At 57.2% G+C, this 9,732-nt stretch overlaps 1 protein-coding gene across 2 annotated transcripts; it reads right to left on the bottom strand.

Annotated features, from left to right (window-relative positions):
• Nucleotides 1-756: 756 nt before the first annotated feature.
• SLC48A1 (solute carrier family 48 member 1) lies at nt 757-8,466 on the bottom strand. Of its 2 annotated transcripts, none has more exons than XM_080810800.1 (3): nt 8,210-8,462; nt 2,633-2,747; nt 757-1,969 (listed from the first exon to the last, which is right to left on the bottom strand). In XM_080810800.1, exons 1-3 carry the CDS (start codon nt 8,343-8,345, stop codon nt 1,867-1,869), a joined length of 354 nt encoding a protein of 117 aa, XP_080666926.1. In that variant the 5' UTR covers nt 8,346-8,462; the 3' UTR covers nt 757-1,866. The 2 variants fall into 2 exon arrangements, with proteins under 2 accessions (XP_080666926.1, XP_080666925.1); XM_080810799.1 differs by having other exon boundaries at nt 758-1,969; nt 2,580-2,747; nt 8,210-8,466.
• Between the last annotated feature and the right edge of the window lie 1,266 nt (nt 8,467-9,732).

The raw sequence follows: 9,732 nt of genomic DNA, 5'->3' as shown, positions 1-9,732 counted from the left end.
CAGCAGCTTTGGGCTGTGTCCAGAGATAGAAGGCCCACTGGGAGGGCGGGGGTATAGAGACGCAGCCCCAGAAGGCCTCCCCAGAGAGCAGTGAATCAGACCTCCCTGGGTTCAAGTCCCAGCTGGAAGCTCAGGTAAGTCACGTCACCTCCTGGGGCCTCTGTTTATCAGTTAAAGGCTCCAGAAATAGACACTGTTTATGGTTCCTTCCCGCTTGAATGCACCATGACTCCTTAACAGGTAGTGAGCCCAGGAGAGACAATGCGCGAGGCAGCAGGCTGGGACAAGCTCATCCATTCACCAGAGAGGAAAGTGCCAGGCTGCCAGCGCCGGTCTTTCTAGTTCCGAGCCAGTAGGAGTAGCAGCCTCATCACCTCAGACCTGGCCCCAAGCCCTCAGCTGGGGAGAACATGAAGGGAAGTAGGTTCGTCCCCTTCCCATCTGACACACTAAATGTCACCAGTGGTGCTGTGCTGAGGCTGTGCCTCTGAGCACCCTTGCTCTGACCGGCACGGCCTGAGAGTCAGGCTTCTGGGCTCTCCTATGCCAAGAGCGGACAGAGGGAGAGGGCCTCCAGCCCGAGTCAGTGATGCCCCCTCTGCCTTCCAGGGCACAAGGTGAGCTAAGGAGATGGTCTCCTGAGACACCTTGAGACTGGCCACCACCACCCTTCCCTCTGGCCACTCCCACAGCACCCACCCCTACCCCCCAACTCCCCAAAAGAATCCTCCACCACAAGAAACTACCAGAGGCTGTTGGGTACAAATGGCCGCTGTATTTCTGCTAAAGTGACAGTGACACAGATAAGGCAAAAGAGCTGAAGGGCAGGACATATCAGGGGGGGAAAGGGCAGACCGTGCAAAACGGCAATCTAACGTAAAAAGGTGTATGTAACAATAGTTCCCTCCTGAGTTAGTGAGCCCTTGTGCCCGTGTATAGGCAGAAAAGCAGATTTTGTCCTTCAGAAGGGAGATTTTCAAAGACGAGAGCTCTACGCAAAGGGCAGTGAGTGGGGGAGTAGAGGACTATCTCGTGACCAGGGGTGATGCATGTGAGAAGTGATGGAAATACAGGGCTGTGGGTGCATGGGCACAGATCTGAGGGGCTCCCTCCAGCCTGCGCCATGCTGCCCCCTTCCCTGGAGCCCTTCTGGGAGCAGGGCACCTTTCCCAGACACCTAGTCTGGCCTTGTTCAGGGAGTCCTGCTTCGGGGTGTGTGGTGTGGTGAAGGAGATGACTGGCTCCAGCACACTCATGGGACACCAGCCCTGGGCCAGGAGAGGGACATTCAACTCTCCACTCAGGTCCCCAGACCTTGGGAAAAGAGACCTAAGTGTTGCCATCCCTGGGACTGAGGGGTTAAGCTACCTGACTCTCAAAGGACAACAGGATGGGGGGCTGGGGTTGGGGTTGGGAGGTCTCCCGTAGAGACCCCTTACTTGACCTGATTCCCAGGTTCTCAGCCCGGCCTGAGGGAGAGTGCCCCCAGGCAGAGGTCAAGGCTCACTGCCCTACCCCTCGACTCACTGCTCTGGCCCCGCTTACAAAGATTCCTCACTGACTGCTAAGAAAATAGATCCATCTGAAAAGGTCTAAAGCTGCCCTCCAGCCAGGCCGATGAGGAGCAACATGGCAGGAAGGAACCCTTTCCACCGCACCCAGGTGTCCCGCAAAGGGGACAGGACAGCTTCCTAGGAGACCGCAGTTCTCTTGCAGTGTTTCTTCTGCCGCAGATCCAGGGTGTCCAGGGGGTGCGGCAGGCCTGCCCAGTGTCTCAGAGGCTGAGTCCAGGTCCTGAGGACCCCCAGGGTATAGAAGCCTCACCCCGTGGGTCAGAAATCGCTGAGGATGCTGATGTCGGCGAAGTCAGCCCGGTAGCGGTGGGCATAAAGGCTGAGCAGGAAGGCCCACTTGAAAGAAATGAAGCTCCAGACACAGGAGAGGTAGTAGCTGTTGGGGTCCGTGAGGCCTGCAGGGGAGAGGAACCCCACGGTGATGACTTGAGAGGGCTTTGCCCTGGACCCCAGCCACCATGCCACAAGCCCAGGGCCACCCCTCCCCGCCAGGAGAGGTGGAATGTGATAAGCACTTCTAGGGCATTTGGGGTTTGCAGGTAGGAGGCCGTGGGGCTGAGGGAAGGTCAGAGCTGGCCAATCCTGGCTCTGTATCACCTACTCTGCCCTTCTACATTGACCCTGGGCCACTTGCACCCTGCTGGAAGCTTTAGACTCCTTAGGGGCAGGAAGGGCCTTTGCTTACTTGCTGGCCGCAGCCACCAGGGGGCGCTCCCATCCCAGAGCTGGGCAGAAGGACCAACCCCTAGAGCTAATAAAAACTGCCCGCTGCCGACCTGCAGAGCCCACCCAGCTCAACACCTCCCACGCATTTCAGTGACTCCTTCCAACCCGTTGGGGGGGGGGGTCGTCTAGGTACTGCTTTCCCTCACTGAGAAAACCCAGGCACGGGCAGGTTAAGTGGGCTGCCCAAGCTCCCTGGACGTAAGCCTTGGAACCAGGACCAGAATCCTCCTAAGTCCCCCATGGGCCCTCCCACGCCCTTCCCTCCCTGACCGCCCTCACTCTGGTGTCGGGTGACAGCCAGCACAAGGAAGGTGCAGAAGGTGGCAACGGACACTGCCGAGAAGAGGACGCCCACGAAGAAGAAGCCACGCAGTCCCTTGAGCCAGGTCCTCCAGTAATCCTGCATGTACATCACGTGTGTCACCAGCACCCACAGCGCCAGCACACCTGCGGGGACAGACCCGTCAGCCGAGGGAGCCGCCCTTCCCCTGCCTCCTCACCCGGCCTCCAGCCTGGGGACCCCAGGGACCTCCATGGACCCTGTGGCCCCAGAGGCCAGTGCTGTTTGCATAGTAATACTAAGGTAATGTTGGCCTTCCACTTTCGTTGCTTTCTGACCCCAGAGTGGAATGTTCTGGAGGCTACAAGGCCTCTGGCATCACCAACTTGAATGCAAAAGTAGATAAGAGAATCTACCATCTTCTGTTAAGCCAGATGTTAAAGTGATTTGCAAAGATAGGAAACCATACCATTCTTTCCCCTCATTTTTTGTTTTAAAAAAACATGACTATTTTTTACACAAATATGTTATTTATGCTAACACAATGTTATTTTTTATATTACTTTAAAATGCTTGTAATGAGCACCGGGTATTATAGAAGACTGATGACTCACAGACCTCTAACCCTGAAATAAATAATACATTATATGTTAAGTAATGGAATTTAAATTTAAAAAATTTAAAAAAATTTTTTTAAAAAAACGTTATGAAACAAGCAGAAAAATTAGGACACTGGATATTTGATGACAATAAACAACAACTGAAATGTTTAGATTAATAAAATAAACGCTTGCAAATGTGTCCTAATTTCTGGTATGGTATGCATCAAGAGATATAACCCACAAACAAGATTTCTTTGGGGTGTCACTACTTTTCAAGCATGTGAAGAGGTCTGGACATCAGAAGGTTTGGGAATCACTGCAGTTGGGCTTGCTTTCCAGAACCTGCTACCACCTACTGAGGGCCCTCCCACCCCTCCAAGGTCTGTGGCTGCGCTTGAGGCCTATGGGGCCCTTTCAGAACTCTGTGGATGGCTCCTACAGAGTGAAGAGGCCCAGAGTGAGACCCCCAAGGCCACCCAGCGCCCAAGTGGCCTTCTTGCTCTTGACCATGTCACTCCCTCTGGCTTGCTGAGAGGGCAGGCCAGATGCCCCCAGCCTCTCCAGGGCCTGCCCTCTGGGCCTGGCCGGGCACTTCCCCAGATGCCAGCTGCTGCCCAGCAGATACAATGAGTACCCTCAGTGCCAGGCCGTGCCTGCCGGCGCAGCCCCAGGAGTGGGACAACTATCAGTCGCACTGGCAAGGGCCCACAGCAGGGCCACAGGTCCCTGTGAGGAAGGAATGAGGAAAGAGGCAGAGCCACCGGGAGACGTTTCCAGCAGGCAGCCAGCCACACACCCTACAGGCAGAGGAGCATCTGGGTGTCAGAAGGGCGGGCATCTGGTTGGGGAAAGTGGTTCTCTTGAGCAAGGGCGAGAAGGACGGGAAGTGGATGGGAGATGGGGGCGGGAGCGTGCTTTGACTGGGTCTGTAATATTTTATTTCTTAGACTGAGTGCTAAGTATAAGGGAGTTCATGAAATCATTTAGCCTTTTTTATATGCCCAAGATACTTCTCTCTCTCTCTCTTTTTGAAGTTAGGAGGGAAAAGAGGCTGGCGGGGGCGGAGGGCATGGTCACAGAACTAGGCTCTGGTTATCAGCTCAGCAGCTGTCACAATTCGGGCAGCCTGGCGTGGGACACAAAGCCACGGGACTGTGAGCCAGGAAGTCTGGGGCCTGGCACTGCTGTGCTGCTCGTGACCTCTCAGAGCCTTGGTGTTTCCCCGTCTAGAAAATGGGTGAGCCCAAAGGTCCTGTCAGCCTAGAAACTCAGCCACTCCCACCCTAGTGAGGGCTCAGCCCTGCCAGCCGCCCGCCCCCCACCTCCTGTCCCCCCCTGTTTGACCCACGCTCTCCCAGCTCTGCCCCTCCTTCTGGGGGGGTCTGGGGCCTGCAACATGGGTCCCGCCACTCCTGAGATCAGGGTGAACTGGGACAAGTGTGTTTCCATCCCCGCCCAGACAGGAAGCGGGAGCAGGCCGGAGGTGGGCAGAAATATGATCTCCCAGCTTTTCCGCTTACACCTTACACGATCTAGAGCAGGTGCCCAGAAGCATTTCCCACACCTCTCACGTGCATCCTAAGTGTTCATCTGGGGATGGTGTGTGAGTCCTTAAAGGGCCCCAGGAAGAAGGCATGTTGTTCCTGAGTGCATCCCAGGACAGTCAGATAGGCATCTGTCTGGGACAGTGCCACCTGCCCTCTGTCTGCTCAGTACTCCATGGAGGGCCTAGAGTGGCATGGAGGGGCTAGACAGGATGAGCTCGGAGATCCTCCACCACCTGAAGATCCTAGAGCCAGCTTAGGAAAAAAATAGGGAGGGCAGAGTAATTCCTCTGTGACTCAGCAATTTCTGGGTTAGGAAATGCTGAAATGGGGGCCTGTGGAAATGCCATGTGTTGGTCCACTGGCCGGCTGCAGGAGTGTCCCTAGACACCACCCCCACTCCCCTGCCGCCATACACCCACATGCCAAAAAGGGCTCGGAAAAGGAAGATGGCCATTTTGGGTGTCCCGTGTACTAGTTCTTTGTTAATAAGCAGGCCCAACCTTAACCACCTCTCACTTCCCCTACGCATAGGCCTTCCCTCCAGATAAACACAAGCCACTTCTGGAAGCAGGTCCATTCTTACATACTTGGGCTCCCACCGCTGTTCTTGGACCAGGGAGCTCCCCCAAGGTGGTCAGTGAGGGCGCAGGATCCCCGACTGATCCCCTCCCACACCTCAGGCAGGAAGCAATTGTTTCTCAGCTTTACTCTCTTCCTGAGGACACTCTGGGCAGGATGGTCAGTTCCCCAGGCCCATCCAGCTGCACGCTCACCCTCGCCCCCCACCCCACCGCACCACTTCAATGAGCACAGCCCTTGCTCCACTGGGGGCTCACAGCTGGCAGACCAAGGGCAAGGAAGGGTCGGAGCTGGCCAGTGAGAGTACCACCAGAGGCTGGGATAGAAATGAGGAGCTGGGAGGAGGACAGAGGGGCCCACAGAGAAACTCAGACAGGTGGGACCCCGGGGCCAGGGCCCCAGTCTGTTCATGCACCTCTGCCCTCTACACCAGCCTGGGGAAAAGCCAGGCCCCGAGCCCCAGGGCTCCTCTCACTCCCAGGTCATGTGGGAAGAACACAAAGCCATTTAGACTCCTGGGGCAACTTTTTCAATTCTTTTCCCCTTTCCTTGGTCTACTAGACCTGGAACGAGAGTCTGTGTTTCCCCAGGATTCCCAGGGCAAAACCATTTTCTCTGCAACTGCCTTTCCTCCAAGCCGCTTCTTGCCAGACACCCGCCAGGATGGGAGACAGTGCATCTCCGCCCATGGCCCCTGGGGCCCCAGGGCTGACACTCCCTTAGAAACCAGCACCCCCATCAGCCTGGTATGCAGGGGAGAAGGAGCCTGCTGGGGCTGCCCTCTGGTGACTCAGCAGTTTCTGGGCTAGAAAATGCCGAGTCAGAAGTGGGGTGCTCACAAGTCAGTAAATCTGCTGATGCTTCCCCCCAAAAGAGGAAGAAGGCTGACTGGCTACAGACTTTCTCAGAACTGACTCCAGGTGGGGAGGGCTGGTGGCTCTGACCTGGCCAGCCCTCCGCCGGCCCGAAGACCCACCACTGCCAAGTGGCATTGCTCATCCTTTGCCACCTCCCTGTCGTCCACAAGCCCAGACTGCCTGGGAGGCGCCAGGCCCTGCTCCAGCTGCTGCTGCCCGTGGTGCTTCTCTCCCTGCAGGCAGCTGCACAGCTGGCCTGCCTCAGAGGCTGAGGGAAGCCTTCGGGGAGGGAGAGAGGGCAGGGTTCAGGTCAGAGGGAAAGCCCACACTCCCTGGAGCCCAAGTTACGGGGCCTCTTCCACAGCCTCCTGAGAGGCAGCTGTGGGATGATCGCTGCAGAGCGTTCTAAACTGTCCCTGGAGGGGGTCCCCGAGATCACCTCTTTCAGTGGTATCTCCTCCCACTTCTTACAGATGAGGAAACTGAGGCCCACGAGGCCTCGGCTCCACTCAGCTCCACCGGGCTCAGCTCCTCTGGACCAGATTCTAATAACACCAGCTCGGATCCCAGGGACAGCCCTCCCTCCTCCGACCCCATCAGCCCCTCCATCTCAGGTGTCACTGTGGCCACAGGCCCTGGCTGGAAGACACCTCCTTCCCAGGAACAAACACACAAAACTGCAAGGAGAGAACATTGAGGAACACAGCAGCTGGACAGGGGGAGAGGGGAGCCAGGAGTCTGTAGAGAACTGAGCAATGCTGGGCTGGCTGCCTCCAGGGAGGCCAGGAACCCACAGGTGGGGGGCGGGGGGACATCTAGGCAGGCCTGAGAGCAGACCAGCCAGGGTGCCCCCCAAGGACTCTGTGGGGCATTGCTCAGGCTGCAGCTCCGTATGCCCCTCTATTAAGGCAGAAACCCCACCTCCTGTTCCTTCTCTATCCAGGGACAGCCCTCAGTGGGCTTGGTGGCAACGACTAAGTCTAGTTTCTTTCAGTGAGTACACCTACGGCTTTCTGGGGCAGAGGATTTTAGGAATGGAATGAGATCACCATACGTAAAAGTAATATCCTTACACGTATTTTTTTCCCAAAGTTCGTCCCCCCACACACTGTTTCATGTAGCTGTGTAGCCCTGGGCAAGCTATTTATTTACTCTTAGCCTCAGTTCAAGCCCTGTCTGTGAAATGGGTACAATAATAATGCCCACTGCATAGGACTAACGTAAAGATGAAACAAGATGATGGAAACACTGCTTAACACGGTGACTGACACACAGAAAGTATTCGGAAAAAATGTTGGTGAGTAGGAATAATGTGTTTTGTCTTCACACGGATTCTGCAACCCAGAGAGGTTCACTGGGTGTCGGCAGGTGCACAGTGAAGACAGCGTTGGTGAGGATCCTGTCTCCAGCAGCAACCTGACGCTCTCCCTCTAGCACTCGCCTCCCCTCTGCTCTTTAAAGCCCAGAAAAGGCACCAGCACGGGCTTCAGCAGACCTTGGCCAAGGAGCCAAGCGGAGGGGTGGCAAAGAGACACCATGGTGGGAAGAAAATGTCCACTTTCTGCCCGATTCCCTCGCGCGGTCTCCCCTCCCCGGGCTCGGCTGAGGGCTCTGCTGGAGGTGGGGTCCGCGCTGGCGGGGGGAGATGGGCTTCCCCAGGACCCCCCGGCCCTCTCGGCTTACTCCTCCTCTGCCTCACCCAGCCCCCAGGGAAAGGGCGCGAGTGGAGGGTGGCAGGCCGGCGGGCGCGCAGGGAGGACGCTGTCACCGGGCGGCTGGGCCGGCGGCGCGGCAGGCGGGTGCCAACGGCAGTGGCGGCGGGGGGCGGGCGGGCATCCGCTCCTGCAGGCGCCCGGGCCCGCGCGGGGCCTGCGCTTCCCACGGACGCTCTGGGATAAACAGCCTCCCCCGCCCCGGTCCCCGGGGAAGCGCCGCCCGCGAGGAGCCTCCCGGAGCAGCCGACAGCGCCTCCCGCTGCCGCGCGCCCGTAGCCGGGACCCCGCGCCCTACCCACCCATGCCAACCCCCGCGCGCCCCGGGGTACCTGCGAGCCCCCCCATGGCCGCCGTCCCCGGCTGTCTGTACACTACGGTCCAGACGAGGAAGATGGAGAAGCCGGCCGCGGAGCTGAGGCCGGAGTAGGCGGCGCGGAGGCCGAGCTGCAGGCGGGACGGGGCCATGGGGCTGCGGGCGCGGGGCGGGGAGGGCGAGCGCCGCGACAGTCACAGGTGCAGGGCCGGAGCCGGGGCGGCGAGCCGGGAGCCGGGAGCCGGGAGCCGTTGGCCGCCCCGCGCTCCGCCCCCGGCCCGCCCCCCGCGCCGCGGGCACAGCGCCCTCCCCGGCCGGAGGCCGCCCGCGCCCGGAACCCGCGCCGCGCGCGGCCCGAGCTTCGCCAAGTGAGGTGCTGGGGCCGCCCGGTTGACTGAGGGAGCCTGGAAAAAAAAAAAAAAAAAAAAAAGTCACGTTCCCGGGCTCATCCTCAGACTTACCCTGTCGGGACATTCGGGGCTGGGCGGGGCCCGGAAGTCTACATTTACACAAGTCAGGAGCGGCGAGGACTTCAAAATTTTTCTCTCTGAACACAATTCTCTTTTCAAATTTAAATTTCTCGTTAAAAATTAAGATGTAAAAATTGAGAAACATGCAAGTACAGAGTGAATAGGATTCCCTCCACCCTGTCCCTTTCAACCAGGTGCCCTCCCCCCAGACGTTGCGCACATCTCAGAGGATTCTCCACGCTGACATTTGAGAACCCCTGCGCTCTGACCGTCACCTTGTAACCTCAAACACTTCAAAGGCGCTAACACTTCCCCTTCCTTTCATGGCCATAAGCTTCACCCCCACCCCAAATCCCTACCAAACATCACCCTCACTCTCAGAATCTATAGCAGGAGTATACTGAGCTTCCCCTGTGAGCCCGGCTTCCTCCTGGGAGCTGGGAGGGAAAGTCGAACATAACATAGAGCCTTCAAGCACATAAAATCTAGTTGGGGAGGCCCATCATCACATCCCTGCACAAAATAAGTAGCCAGTATCCCTATTAGTTTCCTTTTGTGCTCTAACAAATCACCACGAATCTAATGGCTTGAAGCAACAAATATTTATTCTCCCACAATTCTGCAGGTGAGGAGTCCAACAGTGGGTCTCACTGGGCTAAAACCAAGGAGATGGCAGGGCTGCCCTGCTTCTGGAGGCTGGAGGGGAGAATCAGCTTCTTTTGCTTTTCATGCTTCTATAACCACCCACATTCCTTGACTCATGGACCTCTTCCTTCATCTTCAAAGCTAACAATCACATTACCCTGACCTCTGCTACTGTTGTCACACCTTCTCCACTGATGACTCTGCTTCCTCCCACTTCCCTCCTAAGGACACTTGTGACTAAGAATCTGGATGATCTGGAGCACCTGGGTGGCTCAGTCAGTTAAGCGTCAGACCCTTGGTTTCGGCTCAGGTCATGATCTCAGGTCAGGGTCTTGAGATTAAGTCCCAAATGGGGCTCTGTGCTTGAGATCCTCTCTCCCTGCCCCGCCCGGCCAAGTGCAGTCTCTTTCAATTAAACAAACAA

Source organism: Martes martes, assembly GCF_963455335.1.
Source record: "Martes martes genome assembly, chromosome: 8".
Lineage (NCBI taxonomy): Eukaryota > Metazoa > Chordata > Mammalia > Carnivora > Mustelidae > Martes > Martes martes.
The sequence above is the reverse complement of the archived record's forward strand: the minus strand, read 5'-3'. Positions and strand labels throughout refer to the sequence as shown.